General features: G+C 42.1%; 1 protein-coding gene across 2 annotated transcripts in view; it reads left to right on the top strand.

Moving 5' to 3' along the window:
* The window catches only part of MAGED1 (MAGE family member D1), a 74,832-nt gene extending 51,907 nt beyond the window's left edge, over positions 1–22,925 (top strand). The window contains exons 1-13 of one of the 2 annotated variants that reach the window (XM_058658865.1): positions 15,527–15,682; positions 16,226–16,299; positions 16,989–17,711; positions 18,394–19,062; positions 19,170–19,233; positions 19,676–19,755; positions 19,926–20,017; positions 20,225–20,304; positions 20,396–20,438; positions 20,701–20,763; positions 21,368–21,482; positions 22,146–22,531; positions 22,717–22,925. In XM_058658865.1, the coding sequence (XP_058514848.1) occupies positions 16,255–16,299; positions 16,989–17,711; positions 18,394–19,062; positions 19,170–19,233; positions 19,676–19,755; positions 19,926–20,017; positions 20,225–20,304; positions 20,396–20,438; positions 20,701–20,763; positions 21,368–21,482; positions 22,146–22,523 (2,352 nt within the window). In that variant the 5' untranslated portion in view covers positions 15,527–15,682; positions 16,226–16,254 and the 3' untranslated portion in view covers positions 22,524–22,531; positions 22,717–22,925. Of the gene's footprint in view, positions 1–15,526; positions 15,683–16,225; positions 16,300–16,988; positions 17,712–18,393; positions 19,063–19,169; positions 19,234–19,675; positions 19,756–19,925; positions 20,018–20,224; positions 20,305–20,395; positions 20,439–20,700; positions 20,764–21,367; positions 21,483–22,145; positions 22,532–22,716 lie in introns of those variants that run through there. The other variant, XM_004587941.3, reaches the window with a different exon arrangement.
* Positions 22,926–23,125: the final 200 nt, after the last annotated feature.

The raw sequence follows: 23,125 nt of genomic DNA, 5'->3' as shown, positions 1-23,125 counted from the left end.
CATGTGGGTCACCATTTTGATCGAAGGGTGAGGGGAATACTGTGTAAAAGGGTCATGGTATAGCTATGTGGGCACGGTGTGTGATACAGTGTGAGTAATGGTGGAGAATGATATGAAATCACTGTGATAATGAAGGCAGAGGAAATATGAGTAACAGTGTCAGGAGGAGATTGGAAACTGATAGTGTAGTTGTTATCAGTGTATGTGCTACTGTGGAAGACAACAGTGGTGCGTGTGTGTGTGCATATTGTTGTGTTTCAGTGGGGAAGCACTAATAATAGAGAAAGAAAAAATGGTAATGTGACATGCGATTCATTGTGTGTGTACAAATATGAATGGGAATTTCTGTGTTTGGAGGATAGAGAATGGGTGGAACAGAGAAAATACAATACGTAGTGGAAGACAAATACATGATGGAGGTGACAGGTTAATTTGTGTGTGTGTGTGTGTGTGTGCGTGTGCGTGTGTGTGTGTGTGTACTGCTGGGGGAAATAAACATGTGTGAGAACGGATGGTTATAGGATATAAGTGATCACAGTGAATGAAATGAAAAATGTATTGAAGTTTGGTGTCTGGAAGCCATGAGTATGTGAATAGGGTTGTTGAATGAAATGAGAAAACACATGGTTTCTGAGAGTCAGTGTGGAATGGGATAATGAGTAGTATTGATATGGCTAATGATTGTGAGACATTTTAAGAAATATTAAGAAATTTTGAGTATAAAGACAATTTATAAAGGCAGATTAATTTCTCTTTCAGAGATGTCTAAAGCTTGGGATAGATACTCAGGGACTGGTCGGGGGATTCCATGGGCGTAGTGTTAGAAAACCTGCCTAATCTCAGACACTATCCTACATGAAGATAAGCATACCATAGAACACACAGCTCCTGGTATGAGTCACAATTTCAGATATATATATTTAAACGATTTTTAAAATTTTTATTGGAAAGTCAAATTTACAGAGAGAAGGAGAGACAGAAAGGTCTCCCACCCGCTGGTTCACTCCCCAAGTGACTGCAACAGCCAAAGCTGCACCGATCTGAAGCCAGGAGCCCAGAGCCTCTTCTGGGTCTCCCATGTGGGTGCAGGGTCCCAAGGCTTTGGGCCGTCCTCGACTGCTTTCCCAGGCCACAAGCAGGGAGCTGGATGGGAAGTGGAGCACCTGGGACATGAACAGGCGCCCATATGGGATCCTGCGGTGCAGGGTAGGTGAGGACTTCTGTTAACAGAAAAGACCACGATGATGAGAAAACATATGAAGAACATTTAAAAACCTTTAGCTAAACTTCACATATTGTTAATATCTTTAAGTTTATCAGCAAAAATAAAATCTTATAGATGTGGTGATCATGGATGATTTTTTCAACCAGAGTTCAAAAGTTATTCAATATTAAAGATGCATAATGAAGAGAAGCCATAGGAATGAAGTCAGTGTAGAGAAGCCTATAGGAACAAATCAACCTTGCTTGTGAATCTGGAAAGAAATCATTGAATGTAAAAAATGTGGTGCTTCCTTCTGTTCTTTTCCCATGTCGTTCTCCCAGTTTCTTAAGTGATTCCTTTGGATCTCATGCCACATGCCCCTCCTCTTTCCCAAGCGAAGCATTTACAACACGGACTGTAAATTCTTCTCTAATTCTTCTCAGTAAGTCCATGCTGAGAAAAGGAATGGAATGAATGTCAGTAGTGTTCTAGTTTACCATCCCTGCATAAGCCCTATGGCATTGTATTCTGATTGTTCTGCTTAAAACACAGATGTAAAATATCTTCTTTGTAAATTTATGTGTCTTTAATTGTCCCATTCAATATCCTTCTATTTTTGTGTTGTTTCTTCACATAATATTGCAATAGGAGCATATTTTTATCATTTAAATCATGCAAATGATTATTATTTTTATTTATTCCAATATGAAACAGCCAGCAAAGGTAACATACATTGCTAGATTGTTTTCCCAGAAGCAGAAATATTTATTTTGATTTTTAGAGAGCAAATGAAATCTTTAGAATTTAAAAACAGGAAGAAGAAATGGCAATGAAGAAGAAAATGATGGCTTACATTTATCCTAGATCAAAAATTCAAAAACAAAACTGAGACAAGTCAATATTTGAAAAACATTCTGACATCAATTGTGTTAGACATTAAGGTTAATATTTTTGTTATACACAGAGTTTTTATAGCAGCAGTACAAATGACTAGTAAACACTGAGGTGAATTTCCATTCATTTGTAGTAAAAGAAATATAACTTAAATAAATTAGATGTCATTTTGATTTCAGACTGGGAAAATATTTGTAAAGCAAATGTTCAACACTATGAAGAGTAGAAGAGAATGATCCCGAATAACTAGTGTTCACAACTGACTTTCTAGAAAGCATCTTGGTATTATTGAATAACTACCGTAAAATAGTTCATACCCCTTTGAACTAGTAATTCCACTTCTAATAATATGCCATAAGAAAATAATTGGTGATATGCCCAGGGGTATGTGGGAAAAACCACCACAACAATCTAATGAACAAGAATAAGTGGAAACACCATTTGTGTCATTTAAGTCAAATAGATCATTTTATATGATGAACCTACTGCATGGTTATTAGAAGTTTGAATAGGCTTTAAAATTATTTTTTATTTATGTGAAAGGTAGAGTAACAGTAAGAGATATTTCATCCATCAGTTTACTCCCCAAATGTCTGCAACAGCTAAGACTTGGCCATCGGCCTTTCCCTTTGGGGTGGCAGGTATCCAGCTACTTTAGCAATAACCTGCTGCATCCCAGGATGTGAAGTAGCAAGTAGCTGGATCAGAAGCAGAGGTAGGACTCCATCTCATGCATGGCATCTCAAATGACAACTTAACCTGCACTACAACACCCACTCTGCACAAGATTTTAAAATGCAATGAAAAAATTATTTTAAAACATTTGTGATAGAGGGACCAGTGTGGTGGTATAGTGAGTTAGGCTGCCGCCTGCAATGCCAGTATCTCATAGGAGCACCAGTTGAAATTCTAGCTGCTTCACTTCCAATACAGCTTCCTGCTAACGTATCTGGGGAAACAGCAGAGGATGGCCCAAGGGTTTGGGGCCATGCCCACACCTGGGAGATCCAGAGGAAGTTCCTGGTTTCCAGCTTTGACCTGGCCCAGTCCCAGCTGTTGCGCCATTTAGGGAGTGATATAGTGAATGGAAGACTTCTCGGTCTCTAGCTCTGTAACTCTGACTTTCAAATAAACAAAAAAATAAATCTTCAAAAAATATTTGTGGTAGAATATTTGTGACATGCATTATTATAGTCATGAATGTGCATGTGTTTGTGTGGTGTTGAAGTTGGTATGGACCATATTTCCTTTTTTTTTTTTTTTTGGACCATATTTTCAACATTTTTTCAGATGGTTTTGATTTTTAAAATGAAATTAGGAAATATCTAAGGTTGAAGTTTGTGTTAACTTTCTGTATCTAGCTACATAACTATTAACATTGCTGTTATTGTTTCATGATTCTCGATGAGTGGTTATTAAGGTTTACCATTGCTACATATTATGCTAAATCATATCCCAGGCAGCTGAGATGATTCAGGTGAGCCTTGGTATTTTCCAGTTTAAATGGAAGAGGGACTGTACTCATGTGTCAGTGGATACCAGGAGCCCATAAGTTAGATCCTGCCATTGGTATCCCAAAACTGCATTGAGTTTCTACTTACAGATTTCCCATAGTATCTTCTGCTTCTTTTTTTTAAGATTTATTTTTAATTTGAAAGTCAGATTTACATAGAGAAGGAGAGACAGAGAGAAAGATTTTACATGCACTGATTCACTCCCCAAGTGGCCACAACGGCCAGAGCTGAGCCAATCCATAACCAGGAGCTTCTTGCAGGTCTCCCATGCAGGTACGGGGTCCCAAGATCATCCTCAACTGCTTTGTTAGGCCACAAGCAGGGAGCTGGTTTGGAAGTGGAGCAGCAGGGACATGAACAGACACCCATATGTGATCCTGATACATGCAAGATGAGGGCTTTAACCACTAGGCTATCATGCCAGGCTCTATCTTTTTTCAAGATTTACTTATTTATTTGAAAGGTATGGGGAGAGAGACAGAGATATCTTCTGCTCGCTGGTTCACTCCCCAGAAGGTTGTAGCAGCAGAAGTTGCACTGATCTGAATCTAGGAGCCAAGAGCTTCTTCCTAATCAGGGCCCAAACACTTGGTCCACTCTCCACTTAGCAGGGAGCTGGATTGGAAGTGGAGCAGCCAGGACTCAACCTCCACTCATAAGGGACAGTGACCCTGGAAGAAATGTCCACTATGCCATGGTGCAGACCCATCTTCTGCTTGTTATTGGAGTATGAGTTGCTGTGGTGCTGGGATTGAGGAATCAACTGGAAGGGAATTTTGCAGTAAGGCGCAATCTATGTAAGTCTATGTCAAAACGCCTTTGTTGTAATGTAAAGATAGTGTCACTTTGCATGTGCTCATGTTGCAAATTGGCAGTAAAGCTCCTTTTAATTGTGTAAGCCTGGCTGGACTCAGTAGTCTTTGTCTTAGACTGAAATCCATCAGCCCTTGAAAGCAGGTCATATATGTGATTTTGTCTACCATTATTTACCTACCACTTATCACAATGTGTAAAACTTAATAGATATATTATAAAACATTTTGAAATTTTTATACACATATAAATATAGAACTGGAAATCAGGATGATTTTAGTCCAGAAAGAAGAATTTAAGGATTTTGAAATTAACTTTAATGGAGTCATTTGGCACAGTGGCTAAGATACTAATTTGGATGCCTGTATCCTATGTTAGAGTGCCTTGGCTTGAATCCCAGTTTCTGAATCTATTTTCCTGCTAATGTGTACCCTGGGAGGCAGCAGATGCTGGTTCAAATACTTGGATCTTGCTACCCATGTGGGAAATCTTTGTTGACTTTTGGCCTGGCTCAGCCTCTGTTGCTGGCATTTGGAGAAGTGAACCAATGGATAGAAGGCTTTACCTTTCAGATAAAATGAAAATTAGTTAAATAAATATAATGATAATGTTAAGATTTTATATTTTATGTTTGGGCCTCATGTGCATTATTAGTGTAATGATTTCAATAAGTACTCATTATTTTGTATGATTATTTTATCATATATTGGAAAGGGCTGTTACAATTTCATTCTGTGATTTTTGGCTTTTTATTTCTACTTTCACAGCCATTGAATTGTTATTTGCATATTATCTGGTTTACATTATATAGTAAACTTTTCTTCTAAAATAACTTTTGCCACAAAGCACCATGACTGATATTTGTGCTTCTTCTTTTGTTTATGATTATGTGTCAAATTCAGTCCGTCTTGCTATTTTTATCCTGGCTTCAGTTTTGTTTTTGAGATTTTTTCCTGAAGATTGCATATTTAATAATGGAAAATGTATTGCATAAATTGCTTTTGATTACTGCATTCCAAAGTATTCTGTAATTGCAGATTTGATTTCCTCTTTGGGTGGAAGCTTCATTTATCCCCTCTCTTATGTTCTTTCTTTCTTTATGTAGTTCCAAGTTTCCACCCTATGTGTTTGTGAATATAGAAAGGCAGATAGATATATCTGACAAAATCTGAGAAAAGCTATTTCTCACTCAACATTTTTGCCTCTTCTTCACTTTTAGTAGATACTTTTAACATATATAAAAATAGATTGGTAGGTTCATTTTTCTTCTTATAACACTTTAAATATTTCACCCTACTTTTTTGCTTGCTTAGTTTCTGGCAAAAATTTTGCTATAATTCTTTGGTTCACTGTAAGAAAGATATCTCATGTTCTCTGAATTTCCTGGACCTGCAGTTTGGTGTCTGTAAATTAATTTTGGAAAATGCTTAACCATTAATACTTGAAATATTTATTGTGCTCCCTTTGCTTTTGTCTCCTGTTGCTCCAGTTATGTACATGTAACTCTAGATTTGCCTGTTTTTCAAGATTTCTGGTGATGATTGCTTGAAACTAAATTTGACAGGCCCCAAGAAGTCATTGTTTTTTCCCTTGTCCAGCTTTTTTTCTTGTTCTTAGTTCTTCTTTTCAAAGATGTACCTCCAGCCTCACACAAATTGCATGGAAAAGAGAAATATAGTGGAAGCATGGGGTCAGTAAATATTGTGAGCTCTTTAGTAAAGGGAATCCCTACATCCTGTATTGCAGGAACGAGAAGAAATCTTGGGTAGATTTGTAAGATCCTTATGCAAGCTGACTTTGTTATTCGCTTCTTAGATAAGGTCAGAAAATGACAAGGCTCCAAGATTTCTTGGTATCTACATACATCCCAAGCCTCGGGCCTCCTCACATAATTACCCTCAGGTCGTGTTGTCATAGGAGCATGTGGTTGGGAAAGACAGATGCACAGAGATTAGTGGGTCCCAACAGATTGCATGAGGAAAAGAATGTTCTCTGTGTATATGAGTGATGCATAACAGCCACAGACAAAGTTGGGCTTAAAGGGGCTTTGTGGTAAAGGATAAGGCTCAACCAAATGAATGGTTGGGCAGACATTGGTAAACCAGATATGACATGAATGCTGGTACGGATATATGATACTCTGCAGATGTAACCAATCTCGATGTTTTGACACTATTAAGCTCCCCAGAACTTGGATACCAACCCCAGAGCAAAAGATAAGGAAGACTGCATTCTATTGGAGATTAAGTTTCAACCATTAAATACAATATAACATGATAGAGTTTATGTTGGACTTTAGGGAAAAGACCATCTTAAGTTTCCTGCATACCTGAGTTTGCAAGATAATATCCTTACATTTTGAATTAGCAGCAGCAGGCAAAAATTGATATTGTTAAATACTAAATATCCCAAACAGCTTACCTACTCAAAATATGGACTACTTTCTTAATTCCCAAAATGGCCAGGACTCAACCAGGCTGAAGCTGCAAGCTTGGAACTCAAGCTGAGTCTCCCACATGGGTGACAGAGATACAATTGTTTGAGCTATCACTGCTGCCTGTTAGGAAGCTACAGTTAAAGGAAGCCAGAGGCAGATATCAGATCCAGTACAGTGACACAAGATGTGGGTGTCTTTTTAACTAATGATGTATGTATTGATTTATTTCAAAGTCAGCGTTAGAGATATCTTCTATTCACCGATTGACTGCCCAGATGGCCACAATGGCCCGGGCTGGGCCAAGCCAAAGCCAAGGGCTAGGGGCTTCTTCCAGGTCCTTCACATAGTTGCCGGGGCCCAGGTGCTTGGGTATCGTCCACTGTTTTTCAAATCAGACCATTAGGACAGAGCTGGATTGGAAGTGGAGCAGCCAGGACATGAACTGTATTCCCATATGGGATGGAGACGTTGCAAGTGGTGGCTTTACCTGCTGTACAATCCATGCCAATTCCATGGATCTGGATATCTTAATCAGCTTCTTAACCACTAGGCCAAAAGATGTTTTTGTAACTCCTGTAGTTGAAAACTATAGTGATCTTAATTCAAGACCAGAGTGACAGTATGTGAGAAAAGATCACTGTCATTTTTACAGATACCAGTATAAAGGGAATGGGTGTATTTGAGGAGAGAAATTGAAAAACTCCTTTTTAATGAAAGATTTGTTTTTATTTGAAAGGCAGATTTTACAGAAAGGAGAGACACAGAGAGAAGGCTTCAATCTGCTGGTTTACTCCCCAAATGGCTGCAACAGCCGGAGCTGAGCTGATGTGAAGCCAGGAGCCAGGATTGTCTTCTGGGTTTCCCACACAGGTCCAGGGTCTCAAGGCTTTGGGTCATCCTCTGTTGCTTTCCCAGGCCACAAACAGGGAGCTGATTCCAAAGTGGAACAGCTGGAACGTGAACCTGTGCCTATATGGGATGCTGGCACCACAGAGTGGTGGATTAGCCGGTTAAGCCATGGCATTGGCCCCAAAATTGAGAACTTGTAGCACTCAACAATCATTTCTCTACAGAATGGAATCTGTCATTAGTAAAGTGTGACTTTAGTTCATTTCTTCTGACACTGTCCCTCTTGTTTTGTTCCAGTTTTAGTGTATGTGCTGTCGAAGCAAGCACTGTTGCTCTTGTTTCAAACGCTTTTTTTTTAAATTATCTAGTTATTTACTCTCCTCATCCTCTTTTACCTTTGTTGTTTATTTTCCTATCCTATAGCTTCTGCTTATCTCCCATGACTTAGCTCAGGCTGCTATGGGAAGTCTTAAAAAGGTTCATGGAAAATATGTTTTATGAGAAGATGATACATGGGTTTCAGATTGTTTGCAGCAAAATAAACTTACATTTTCCCATTTTCCATAGACTTTTTGAATTAACTTATATTATATCCCTATAGATTATGTAGCTTAAACAGACAGAAGTTTATTTCTTAAAATTCTGGAGGCTGGAAAGTTCAAGACCAAGTTGCTGGCAGATCTAGTTCCTGGTAAGGTCCCTCTTTTTCCTAGTTTCTCCTCATTCACAAGATGGGAGCTTCAGAACAAAAGTAGTGCTCTTCTGTCTCTCACAAAGACATTCATCTCATCATGAGGGTTTTACTTGGACTTTAAGGAATGCTAGAAGAGTGATTTTCCCTGGATTTGTTTTTAGCTGTGTGTACCTCAGAGTACATGCTAGAGAGGCTGGCAAACTGGAAACAGCAAATGTACAGACACACACACAAAAAATCCAGTATAATTCAGCTGTCTCTAAAAACAAAAGTAACCTAGCACAACAGAAAGAAAATTTAACAATAACCACTTTATTCAAACTAAATTCTAAAGGCAAAAACAGGATGCACCTCTACCATCAGAGACAAACTAGGTATCTTATGCCTCCATCATTGGCAGGCTGCAATGAGATCTCATTTCATTTCTTGACATAAGGGTGTCAAAGAGAAATACAAATGTATAATAGGAACAGTGCAATCCACCTACTGTCAGTAGACACCATGTTGGAACCTGGATGTCCTTCACTGATGGGTAATAATGATAGCTTTCCTCTTAACCAAAGATGTGGTTAAGAGGAGACCTAAGACTAGCCAAGATTTTTATCACCACCCAACAGTAACAATGACACACATCTGTTAAATGGTCTCAGTAAAGGCTAATCTGAGAGAATGCTTAGGCACCCAATTCTCTCCCATTCAGAATGTTATCAGTGAAAGTATACTATGGAGCAGGAAGTCTTTCGCTCTTAGTAAGAATGAGTACCAATGGAGGCTAAGGAGAACTTGGATGTCAACTCCTATGTGGTAAAACAGAAGATTTAAACAAGGTCTAGATTCTCATTCACAATATCCAGAGCTCAACTGAAATTAATTTGTCATGCTGAGAGCAGTAATTATTACAACTTAAATAAGAAAAGACAATCACACACCAAATTCAAGATGATACAGATATTAAACTCAACTGGCAAAGATTTACTTATTGAGTTAAAATAAATGTAGTTGAGAATGAAGAATTGTGTGTGTTTTGGGCTTACTTAGATTGCAATCTAGGGGGCACAATTCAAGTAACTTTGAGAATTTTCTCTGAGGTTTTATAAAATGATGGTTGGTTTCATGGTCTGAACTTCAAACGAGGTTATTAGTATTTCCTGTTTGTCAGGAATTATGATTGGTACAGCGAAGGTCACGGTCTTGTAAGAAGGGGATTGGACACAGTTCTCAGAAAGTAAGTGGGATGATTTCACAGACTATTAGAGAAGCTATTGAGTTTCATTCCAGAGATAACAGTGCATTCCATTTCACAAGGTCTGCAAGTACACAGACATGGGTAAAACAGACCATTTTGGGCATTCAGCCGCAGATGTGCCTGGGGCCTGTTTTAAAAAGAACTACTCTAATTCCATTTTTTGAATGCCCCAGATAAATGCCTATGACACTTTAATTTCTGTTGTCACAGATTTTAAACAAAACTTAAAATTTTTGGATTGTATTCTAAAATTTTTTTCAATGAGCAATTGTGGCTATGCCTAGAACATGTAGAGAATTCAAAGCCTCAACAGGGAAAATTAACGTACCCCAAACGAATAGGAGATGTAGTGAATTCATAGAAAAATTAGGAACTGAAAAGTCCAATACATTGGAAGAAAAAAACAATACTTGGATAGCCATTTGGTACAGCAGCTAGGGAGACAAAAGCTATCCCACATACTCTAGAAGCTGAGTGAGCTCCATTTTTCACAAACTGAAGTCTGGGAGCGAGGGCGGGTGGTGTGTGAGTATATATAGTGATTTCTTCGTGTGCTAACATAGTTGAAAGAAAAATAGCTGGGTCATTTCTTTTGCAATATGCATAGCATTCATTTTGTTATCATGTTTATATGATTTGTTGAAACATTAAGAGCAACACTGAATAGTAATCTCAATAAGTAACATAATTTTAAAACTTTCTGAAGGCTAAAGATAAAGAATAAAAAAGTCTTGAAAATCAGCAGAGAGAGAGAAATGGCACCTTATCTCCATGGACTATTAAAACAATGGCAGATGTTCTCATTAGAAACCATGCAGGCTACAATACCCTTGAATTGGTAGAATTCTTCATTTCTGTAACAGCTTTCTTTGTTATTTTAAGGTAAATAGGCTGGTAACATTCTCTTTATTTGCCTTCATTCTGCACGTTGGCCTCCATGTTACTGAAGTGTTCTTAGAAATAACATTAAAAAACCACAGTAATTAATCGGAAAAAGAATCAATAAATTGGACTTACTCAAAATTCAAAATGTTGCTTTGTAAAATGTCCTGTTTTAAGAGGAATAAAAGACAAGCTATGAAGAGAGAAAATATTCACAAACCACACAATCTAACAAAGGACTCATGAAATATAAACTCAAGATTCAACAGAAGGGAATGAGGCAGAGGTGAGGAAGGCAAACAATCAAATTAGAAACTGAGCAACATACATGAGACATTTCATCGTAGAGGATATATGGATGGGAAATAAATGCATGGACCATGAGCATTGTTAGCCATTACAGAAATGCAAATTTAGAACAAAGTGAGATGTTACAGACTTGTGGCTAAACACTAAAATAATAGACACTGAAAAGGAGTTGAGAAACTGAATCACTCAGGCATTACTGGTGGGAATATAAAATAGTGCAACACACTTCAGAACATTTGGAAGTTTCTTGCAAAACTTACCTATAGAATTGGTGTAACACCAGGTGTCACAGATTGAACAGGATTTGGCTCACCAAACTCATGCAGACGTTTGAGCTGCAAAGTTTTATGTTAACAGTCAATGGATTAATGCTAATGGTTAATGGATTTGAGTTAAGACTTGACCCAATTATGGCAGATAGGAGGTGAGCCCAGTGGGAGGGAGGTCTTTAGGTTACTGGGAGTTTGACCTTGGAAGGTAGTTCTTGTGATAAGGTTAGTTATTTAAACAGAGTCTGTCCTGTCTTCTTTCAACTTTGTGGCTTACTGTGTGATCATTCCTCTGCACATGTTCCATTATTGCCAGCCTCCACTAGACACCAGATTAATGGGGGTGCCTGATCTTAAACTGCATACTCGCAAAATATAAGCTAAAATAAACTTTGTTATTCCCAAGAAGCTCTCCTGAAAGTAGACTGATAGTAAAATATTGCTAAGAGCCAGTGAGCACCAATTATATTTAAAAGAATCATGTCCTAAATATTAGCTGGTTGGGTAACATGACTGCACCCCCACTCCCACTGAACACTGGATGCTGGCTTGACTGCCTTTTCTGTCCCCCAAAACTAGATGTTCTTGTGGCTTTTGTTCCCATTGTAAGTGTGGTATGAATTCCATCACTACATCGTTGGATTACTCTTTTCAGACAAAGTATTAGGGGGCAGTTGCGATTTGTCCACTGAAGAGTTTGGTTCAGCAAGTCTGGAGAGTTCAAATCCTGTGGATTCCACTCCACACCTTCCCCCTCCAAAGAAACATATTTCGCAGTGAGTGGTTTGGCCTTTGATCATCTTCGAGGTGATAACCTGTAAGACCTTGGAATATTTTTGCCTGATTAGAGAGTCTCTTTGTTTACCCCAGGGCCACATAGTATTAGCTTGACACTTAAATGGACTGGAAGTTGAGTAATGACCAAGGTCAGTCACATAGATACTTCAGGTCTGTGTTACTGGCAGCCAATAAAAACCCTTGGCACCAGGGCCTGAATGCACATCCCGGGTTGACAGTATCCATACATGCTTTCATACAGCGTTGTTAGGATAATGAAACTCTTGACCATGCAGCACATTTGGGAAAGAACTAAAAGTTGTGCTTGGTCTTTCCTGGCCTCTGCCCTATGTACATTTTTTACCTTTGTTGATACCTTTCAGTTTAGTAAACCATTGCTAAAACAACCTTTCTGAATTATATGAGTCTGGTAAATCATTGACTCGAACGGTGGTCTTTGGGAGCTTGCCACACTGATAAATCTTACAGTGCAATCCCCTAGCTACTAAGAGGATGTAAAAACATGAGTATCTGGCCTTTGTGGTTTTTGCATTTGAGACTATGAAAGTAATGTAAATTATATCCACTGTATTGCCTTATTAAAGTGTGACAAACATTGAAATACACGTGACTCTGAGAGTGTTTAGTAAACAGTTGTAGGATTATATAAAGAATAAAAAACAGTAACACAGTTAAAGACTTGTATTTGCATAAGCTCTATAGAAATCTAATAGTATGTCTACTACTACAGAAAATGTGTTCTAACACATTACTTCTCAGAAATACAAATTAAAATCAGAAGAATACACCAATAAATATATATCATATTGGAAAAGTGGTTGGAAGAATTTTATACTAGGCACTACAGAACATGTTAGTTCTGCTCCTGGGCATCTTAGTGTCATAGAAGTAAAAAATATTGAGCATTGAGATATAAGCAAGCATGTATAAGCCTCATGATTGCTGTGCTGTTTTTAAGTGCCACTCTTCCAAAACACCATCGTTCATTCCTATCATGGAATATTAGGTTGCCATTTAAAAGAATGAATCAGAGGTACACTGTGGCTAATTAAATCAGATGTATGATCGTTACATAATATCTTCGTGTTGTACAACAATAAATGATAAATTTTGAGCATGCAACAATATGAAAGAGTAAAACTGCAGGTGCGGCAGTTGAAGATGGAAGTAAAAGAAAAGAGTGGAAGTAGTAAGGAAAAGAATGCTACTCGAAGTATTTGTGGCATATGTGTAATCCCACTGATATAAAAATATATATGAAAAGGTAGCATCAAATCTTAGCAGTTATCTAAAGATGATGAAGTTTAGAGTGATGTTCAATTTATGAAATATTTAGGTTCTGAGTTTTTAGTCATGAGTATGCATTATTTACATAAGGACAAGTGAGTGAGTATATCACAAGAAGAATGCCTCTTGAGCCTCTTGCCTGAGTGATGGGGGTGAGTGTAGGGTGGGTTACTGATTCATTAAACATATATTTTGAGCAGATAAAATCGGTCAGATATTGTTCTAGGTGCTGGGATACAATGAGCAAAACAAACAAAAATTCGTCTCCCCAAGAAGTTTACGTTGTAATGGGGAAAGAGGGGATAACTGGAGAAGATGGGATGGAGGAAGGATATATTTGAAAGGATCAGTTAAACTTGAGAATACTGATAGCCAATTGGAGAAGTGAGATAGGCAGTTGGATTATGGGTCCAGCATTTATAGCAGTGGAGATGCAGATATGGAAGTCGAGGGCAACAAAATGGTGTTTCAGACCTCCTTTCCTGAGTCTGATCACGTCTCACTGCAGACACTTTACAGAGGAAGTGCTGAGGAAAAACAGGCAGCTGACAGGGGAGGTTGCTATGCAACAGATGAGGAAAGTCATCCAACCAGGCAGAATTGATGTTGGCCCTTGGGGACCAAGTGCTGCAGTCCTTCCTAGTATTAGCTTCCCTTCATATGTGGACTCCTGGCAGGAGTTGATGCTAGAAGGAATGTGAAACGCACAAAGATCTGCTTTGAATTTTGGAAAAGTATCAGCTTAGTTTGAGTCACCTCACATCTGTATATCATCTTCTGGGTTTTTTTTTTCTTTTTCTTAGTTTCTCCAGTCGTTCTGGAAGCACAGTAATATGTGTCCTTGGATAGGACACATGTGCTATGCTTTCTATTCTGCATGTTGAGAGATCAAGCACTGAAAAATGGAGTGCCCTGAGTGAGCTCACATTTACAGTGACACACAGGCTAGGCACTCCGTTCTACAGATTCTGAAATCAATTCAGTCTTGTTCCTCAATGCCACAGCTGCTCCAGATCCTAAAACTTAGCCAAGAAAGGAAGTAAGGCAAACTGACTCTTAATGAGAGACACAAACGTACCTGGTTGACCTGGCTACTTTGGCAAACACCAGGAAGGTCTTGGGCACAGCACGATTGTGCCATTCATAGACAAGATTCCTGGGTAGCATTGGGAGCTGGGAGTGGGCTCCAAGGAACAATTCCCATTCCTGAATGAACAAGAGATGGAACTGGGAGCCTTATCCTGTGCGCTCCTGAAAGCAGAACGTAAGCTTTGGCCTCCTGGAAAACAAAACTTGTTCGTTTGGGATAAATGTTAGGGTTGAAGTGGCCTGTGGCTCAAACAGGAGGAAATGTGTATAATTTGGGCTTTGGAATTAGGAAAACCCCTGGGAGCAAAGGTTGAATTTTCTTTTTACTGTGGCTCTCAGGCTTTGCCTTGTTCATGCAGTGTGTCTCAACCTTAACTTCTGGGTCTGTAAAATGGGAATGCTTCCATGGTTGCTTTAAGAGAAAGACAAGCCTCAGCATAGATCCTGCTGTGATGAAGTGGTTTCTACCAAATAAACAACAACAACAACAAAATCATGGAATTGAAAAGTATGGGAAAACCTGCATGTGTTTCAAAAAATAGTTTGGCAGCCAAATAAGCTTATCTTTCAGTTTTATTCCCTGCAAACTTTTTCAAGTCTCCTAGTACAAGCTGTGCCCTTCCCTGCCTTCCTCCCACAACGCGTACAAAATGATTACAAGACTGGAACTGCAGAAAAGAAGCTAATCTGAGTCTGGAAGCTAGTGAGGGGCGCTTATGATCACGTGGCAGGCACAGGCTCCAGTAGTGTATACTTTCTGGACATTTTCTTTCCTGGACTGCAACGTAGATGAGGAGCTCTGCAGGGGGCTTAGCACTTGTTGCAATTAGAGACCCCTCCCCCCTACAGAAACCTGCTTAATAGTGACCTAAACGTTGCAGGGAAGGAAGGGGGTGGAACTGCAGGCCGACCTGATGGGAGGGGCCTTGAAGGGGGCAGGGATAGTATAGAGACGCATTGCGGAAAAGGTAGGGGGCTGCTGTGTGGGGCAAGGGGTGGGACCAAGATGCACGCTGCATCTGTTGAGGGAGGGGATGTAGAGGAAGAGGAGGAACCGTTGTATACTGTCGACCTGGTTGGTGGTGGGATGGTGTGTTGGCAAAGGGGCGGGGCCGCCTTCCAGTGCGCATGTGTGCCGTGCTCTCCAGGACGGAGCTTTTGTTGGGAAAGTGGGCGGGTTTGTAGTTGTTCCTCCAGTCTTTGCGCCTGCGCTTAACCTCCCGAGGCAGTGGGTGGTATATTAGACGAAGAGGCGGGGTCGTCTAAGCTGCCGCGCTGGCATTTTCTCCTAGACAAGGAGAGAGTGCGGTTGCTGAGAGCCCAGCACAGCAATCCCGATCCTCCCAGTCGTGAAGAAGAGAAGCGACGAGGTGGTTAGGGTTGGGGCCTGAGGCAAGGTGAGAACTGGCCCCCAGAGAGGGCATCTGCCCCCTGGTGCGGGACTCCTTCCCCCATTTCTTTTTCCTAATCCCTTAACCCCTATTCTGAACCCCGTCCACTGCCTTAACCCCGATTCACACCCCCCCTCCCCGACCCTTCTGATTCAGAGCTTCTGTTCTCTCTCACCCCCTCGGTCCTTACAGAATCCTTAAAGATTCCTTGACCCGGATCTGTACTGTTTTGCAATTCTTCCTGATTGAAAACCTTCATTCAACTTCGTGAATGCGAATCCCACCCCAGCCACCCCACCCCACTCTCGGCTTCTGAACTCTAATCTGCTTCCTAGTCTGATGTAAAGATTCTCCCTGTTAGTTGCTTCTCGGGATTCAGAATCTCCATCTGAGCACCCGTTCCCGTTTCTCCCTTTGCTCCGGTCTTTTCCACTTCAGACCCAGCGCCTCTTTCACTTGCACAATCCAACCGCGCACACACCCCCGGATTCAGCCCTGCGTTTCTGCCCTGTGTAGTGTAACAACCCGCTCCTTTCCGTTAATCCCCAGGCTCTGCTCTTGCCAGAGGAACCGGAGCCATGGCTCAGAACATGGACCGTGGTGCAGGCCTCCTTGGCTTCCAGGTGAGATCTCTATTCCCAGCCCTCCATTTCCCCTTCGACACTTCCCCCACCCTGCCCTGCCCCCTCTCATCTGGCCAAACACCTGGATCCAATTTTGTCCTCTTTTATCCCTAGACTGTGTCGTTGTTCAAATTCCCAACCTTTATCCAAGGGGAAGGAGGCATCCCTTTTCAGCCATCAGTCCCTGCTTAGGGAAAGGGGAGACCCTGTTAGTAGTCGGGGCAATCTGCCCAGAGATTGCGGGCTGAGTAAAGGAACCATTTTCTTTCCCATAGGCCTGACGCTTGCAAAGCAGGCTGTTGCCCCCTCCCCCAACCTCCCACCTCAACCCTCCCTCTCTCCTGTATTCCCCACTTGTTGTGGGTCCGCTTTCCTCTGCTCAACTACTTGCTTTGCCTCGCATCCTGAGCGCTGAGTGCACCCTGTACCATTTCTACTCCAACCCCACTCATTCAGGCCTTTCTCACGTCGCTCTACCTGCCATTTTGTCCTTGCCCTACACCAGTGCACCACACGTTTTGTACCACTCGCCTCCCTGTGCCCCCTGCCTGCTCCCTGGGTTCTTGCCATGGCCTTGTTTTTGCAGCAGCTGTCCTCCTGCACCTTCCCAGCTGCGTGCGTGTGGTCCCACCCCCGCTGTTCCAGACTCTGAGTTCCAGAGATTAAATTTGTTTCCTCTATATTTGCAGGCAGAGGCCTCTGTAGAAGACAACACTTTGCTTATGCAGACCTTGATGGAGGCGATCCAGATCTCAGAGGCTCCACCTACCAACCAGGCCACAGCAGCTGCCAGCGGGCCAAATGCGAGTCCTCAGAGTTCACAGCCCCCTACTGCCAATGAGATGGCTGATAATCAAGTCTCAACAGCAGCTGCTAGGCCTAAGACAGCCTTTAAAGGCCAGAAAGCCACCACAAAAGGCCCAAATGGTGTCTATGACTTCTCGCAGGCACCTAATGCCAAGGAGAAGCCCAATGCTCAACCTAAGGCTGGCTTTAAGTCCCAGAGTGCCGCTCCAAAGGGCGCAAGTGCTGCTTATGATTTTTCCCAGGCTGCAGCCACTGAGGAGTTAGTTGCTGGCAAGTCTGAGATGGCCTTTAAGGCCCAGAATGGCACCACTAAGGTGGGTCCGAATGCTACTTACAATTTTTCTCAGTCTTTCAGTGCCAATGAGATGGCCAATAACCGACCTAAGACAGCCTTCAAGGCTTGGAATGATACCACTAAGGCCCCAACGGCTGACAGCCAGACCCAGAATGTAAACCAGACCAAAATGGCCACTTCCCCAGAGGACATAGAAAACAACCCAGGTGTTGCCGAACCTGATGTTGCAGCTGCACAGACTTCAGCAGATGGTCCTCAGGCTCAGAATGTGGAGTCCCGGACTATAATTCGGGGCAAGAGGACCCGCAAGGTGAGATCCCCATTAGCGTCACTTTGCTTTGGGTTCTCTCCTTTCTTCTCCGATATTATTTGTTCAAAATAAAACAAATACATATATATCATACAAATATATATAAAATAGAAAAATTCCCTTATTTATCTAGGCTGTAGATGATACTGAAGTAGATGATTTTTCCTGTCCTTGGAGTATCCATAGACTGATGGGGGAGATAACACATGCAAACAAATACATCTAACCTATATGTAATTCAGTTTACATTTGGATAGTAACCACCACATGTCAGATCTTGAGCTAGGCCTGTTCATACAGGCCTTGATAAATCCCGAAGGCAGCTCTCACCAGCTGAGGATCATAGTCTTAGCTTGACAAAGAAGGAAACTGAGTCCCAAGGAAGTGAAGTGACTTGAGTGATTTGTTCAGGGTGGGACAAGCAGAGTAAGCAAGTGGTGGACAAGACGGGAAGAGAAGAAGCCTCAGAACCCATCCCTGGGTTACTCTAGGCCTGGTTCAGAGATGAAACTCCTTCCTGGAAGGCAATGAAAGAGAAGCCCTGGACTCAGGGTGGCCAGTGGCTAGTGAGTCAGGTTGTCATTTCAGGTGAGGGTTTAGGGAGACTTCCTGAAATAGACAGTATGAGGATATAGAACATTTTGTGACCAACCCTGCACTTTCCTTCTCTCTGATAATGCAGATTAATAACATGAATGTGGAAGAAAACAGCAGTGGGGATCAGCGGCGTGCCCCTCCGGCTGCAGGGACCTGGAGGTCTGCTCCGGCTCCAGTAACCACTCAGAATCCACCTGGCGCACCACCTAATGTGCTCTGGCAGACCCCACTGGCTTGGCAGAACCCATCAGGCTGGCAAAACCAGACAACCAGGCAGACCCCACCGGCACGTCAGAGCCCCCCGGCTAGGCAGACCCCACCTACCTGGCAGGGTCCAGTTGCTTGGCAGAACCCAGTGATCTGGCCAAACCCAGTGATCTGGCAGAATCCTGTGATTTGGCCAAATCCCGTTGTCTGGCCTGGCCCAGTTGTCTGGCCAAACCCAATGGCCTGGCAGAATCCTTCTGGATGGCAGACCCCACCTGGATGGCAGACCCCACCGGGCTGGCAGGGCCCTCCAGACTGGCAAGGGCCTTCTGACTGGCCACTGCCTCCTGATTGGCCACTTCCCACCGACTGGTCAATCCCATCTGACTGGCCAATTCCACCTGACTGGATCACTGCCGATTGGCCAATTCCGCCTGACTGGCAGAACCTGAGACCCTCACCTAACCTGCGCAGCTCTCCAAACTCGCGTGCCTCACAGAACCCGGGTGCTTCACAGCCCCGAGATGCGGCCCTTCTTCAGGAAAGAGTAAGTGCTCTTCCTCCGCACTCCTCCTTTTACTTATTGTTGCCTTTCCACATATAATGCAGCAAGTTTTCTTCAAATATAATTGATGATTTCTGTCTCCCTTCCAGGCAAATAAGTTGGTCAAGTACCTGATGCTCAAAGACTACACAAAGGTGCCCATCAAGCGCTCAGGTAAGCTTCCACTGGCTCCCTCCCATTGAGCTGTACCCTTCCCTTCACCCAGTGCTCTATGGCAGGGGTGGGGAATGTCTAGTCAGGACCATACAGGGTTGATGAAATCATTTGGTTGGCCTTGCCAAGGCAACCACAAGTGAGATTTGAAATTCAGTAAATATACAGCAGGCTAACTTAAGTTGACAATTCTGTATGGTCTGTAAGTGATGTTACAAATATCCAAACAGCCCTTGGCAAAGAAAAAAAATAGTTCCCCACCCCTGCTCTTTGGGCATGCCTTTGCTTATTAGCCCTTTCCCTTCTGTCCTCTGCGTCCATGGCTGATAGTTCCTTTTCCACCCTTGAGGACCCTGGCTGTGCTACCCTCAGCAGGGCTGGCAAAGGGGCTGTTGCTCCATGGCCCCTGTTCAGCCCAGATGCTCTCTCCTCTCTCCTACAGAAATGTTGAGGGATATCATTCGTGAATACACTGATGTTTATCCAGAAATCATTGAACGTGCATGCTTTGTCTTGGAGAAGGTGAGAAGGCAGCCCTGAGGAACAGGAATGACGGGGAAAGTGTTGATTTCAAAGATCCATGGGGTTTCTACTGGGAGTTTAGGGCAAGATTCACAGGGAGGTGAGTGACTGCTGATGGGTAGCTTATGGTAGCTTTTGTGATTTCATAATCTGTTTTCTTGCCCCTGTAGAAATTTGGAATTCAACTGAAAGAAATTGACAAGGACGAGCACCTTTACATTCTCATCAGTACCCCCGAGTCCCTGGCTGGCATCCTGGGAACGTAAGATGGGAAACGAGGTGGAGCATGGTCTTTCTTCTTGGTGTCTTTCTTCATGGGGTTTTCAAGTAGATCAGGGTCCAAAGTTCAGGGTCACATAGGAAGTCATTTGCAGAGCCATTCTTTTGTGACCAAGGGTGAAGCTACGTGGTAAGCTGGCTGGAATCTCTCAGATGGCTGCTGAAAACGTGTTCTTTTGTTTTCCTTTAGGACCAAAGACACACCCAAGCTAGGTCTCCTCTTGGTGATTCTGGGTGTCATCTTCATGAATGGCAACCGTGCCACTGAGGGTGAGTGGGTGAACTACCAACTAGGGGTTGGCTGCAGCCTAATTTCCATGCTCATTTTCCATCCCTTGTCTCCTCTTGCTTCCCATTGCAGCTGTCCTCTGGGAGGCACTACGCAAGATGGGACTGCGTCCTGGGTATGATTGGGCTCTCTCGTCTCTTGCCTGTTTGCATCATCCTTTGGCAACAAAGGATGGTCCCAGGATTGCATTAACCTGGTGGTCTGAAGGGCTTGGATTGGGGAGGTCCAGAGCCCAAGAATGTTATCTGGGTGGATGGGAAAATAGTCCTAAAAGCTGCCTCTTTTCTCACCTCTGACCTCTGTGCTGAAACCTTTTGCTTTGCTTAGGGCAAATTCATAGTCTCTGATGATGAATTTTCCTTTTTTTTTTCTACTAGGGTGAGACATCCCCTCCTTGGAGACCTGAGGAAACTTCTCACTTACGAGTTTGTGAAGCAGAAGTAAGTGATGCCTAAGGCACTTTTTCAGGTCCTCATGATTGTGGCTGCATGCTGGTCAGCCTGAAGAAAACCTTTCCTGAGCTTATTTGTGACATCGTGCCCACACGTATACACACACAAACATGTACTCAGGAGTGTCTACTGAGTGTGCTACTTGACATTGCATTTTTCTTTAATAAAGGTGTCTTACAAGTGAAGCCTGTCCACTATCTCCATAGTAGGCTGTCCCAAGGTTGAGCCAAGCTGAGACTTTTATGCTGTAGTGTAATCCTCAGATTGGATCTCTGTGTAGCTGATTTATGTGATGTTTATAAGAATCTAGAGCTAGTGTTGTAGCAGAGGGAGTGAAATAAGGTGTTGTCTTTCTGTGATTGGACACAACGCCGTCTGTGAAGTGATAGCTACATGTGGAAATGCTGATAGAGCATCTGGAAGGCCTGATTATTACAAGGTAACTAATCCTGATCATGTTCAGGAAATTGTCCATAGGGACAAGGAGAGATGCCACCTGAAATTCAGGATATTGAAGCATAGGATTACTATGTATTGGTGCACTGCCATTCTCCCCAAAGAGGTAGACACAAAGACTTTTTGGCTCTTTCAGGTATCTGGACTACAGACGAGTGCCCAACAGCAACCCTCCTGAGTATGAGTTCCTCTGGGGCCTCCGTTCCTATCATGAGACTAGCAAGATGAAAGTGCTGAGATTCATTGCAGAGGTAATGCAGAAACTAATCAAGAATTGATAGAGCAAGAAGTGAGGTATCAGTGGTTGAGAAAACCAATAACAGGAATGAGATCCTAGCATGGCACATGGTGGATGCTGCCTTATTGGTGATTTTGTTATGTACAAAAATATGGTGCCTAATACGTACTAGGTGCTTAATACCAACAATGGTACTTCAAAAATTGGTAGAAAATGTAATTTCAAAAAAAAGTTGATTTTAGTACAGAAGGGTTTTGAATCCCATGCATATGTCGAATCTTCAATAAGTTCATGAAAAATGAGAATTATGAAAAAACTATCTTAAGTGAAACTTTGTTGTTTTAAGCAGTGTCTCCTTGTTTTCATCTCCCACCTCTACAATCTATGGCGTTTATTACACTATGTGCTTCTAAGACCTGAACTCTTTCAGATTCCATCTATAAGTGAGATTGTACAGTATTTATCTTTTTATATCTGACTTTCATTTTAACATAATCGCCTCTAGCTTCATCCATGCTGTCATAAATAGCAGGATTTCCTTTTTAAAGGCTAACTAGTACTCCCTTTTAAAATATCCACATTCTTTTTCCATTCATCCATTGATGAATGCTTAGGTTGCTTGTGCCTCTTAGCCATTGTAAATAGGTATCACTCTGTCTTCTGTTCCCCATTTCAGGTTCAGAAAAGAGACCCTCGCGACTGGACCGCACAGTTCATGGAGGCCGCAGATGAGGCCTTGGATGCTTTGGATGCTGCTGCAGCTGAGGCCGAAGCCCGAGCTGAAGCAAGAACCCGCATGGGGATTGGAGATGAGGCTGTGTCTGGGCCCTGGAGCTGGGATGACATTGAATTTGAGCTGCTGACCTGGGATGAGGAAGGAGATTTTGGAGATCCCTGGTCCAGAATTCCATTTACCTTCTGGGCTAGATACCACCAGAATGCCCGTTCCAGATTTCCTCAGACCTTTGCTGGCCCTATTATTGGTCCTGGTGGTACAGCCAGTGCCAACTTTGCTGCCAACTTTGGTGCCATTGGTTTCTTCTGGGTTGAGTGAGGTGTTCGGTAGGTATATCTCTTTGAGCTGAGAGTTAGGTTCCCTGGAGTTGTAGTTATGTGCATGAACTAGGAGTAATAGGAAATTTGTGGTGGGGAGATGAGGGCAGCACTATTTGGTATTTATATTCATTACTACTATTTGATATATATCATTGATTTTTTTCCATTTTTTTAATTTTTTCTTTTCACAGATATTGCTCATCAGCTGCAATAGTCTCTCCCCTGATTTGAGGCTGAAGTCTCTGATTCCTTCTAAATACAGCTATCTAGAGAGCCACAACTTACTGATTGAAAGTGGCATGCAAGATAAATTTATTTGCTGTTCCTTGTCTATTGCTTTTTTTCCTTGTGTGCTGTCAAGTTTTGGTATCAGAAATAAACATTGAAATTGCAAAGTGAATTAGATGTGGTCTCCCTTTTTCTGTCTTTGGGGAGAGAACAGCAGAGTTAATGAGATGAAACCTCAGCTATAGCCTGAAGGAGAGATCAAATTTCAACAAGTAGAAATCTGAGATGAACTAATGGATCGGGAAACAGAGGAGAAATTAATGAAATTGTTGCTAAGACCCTCAAATTAGTGTAGCGATACAGCAAGCATCA

Source organism: Ochotona princeps, chromosome X, assembly GCF_030435755.1.
Source record: "Ochotona princeps isolate mOchPri1 chromosome X, mOchPri1.hap1, whole genome shotgun sequence".
Classification (NCBI taxonomy): Eukaryota; Metazoa; Chordata; class Mammalia; order Lagomorpha; family Ochotonidae; genus Ochotona; species Ochotona princeps.
Note: the sequence above shows the minus strand (reverse complement) of the source record. Positions and strands in the feature narration are given on the sequence as shown.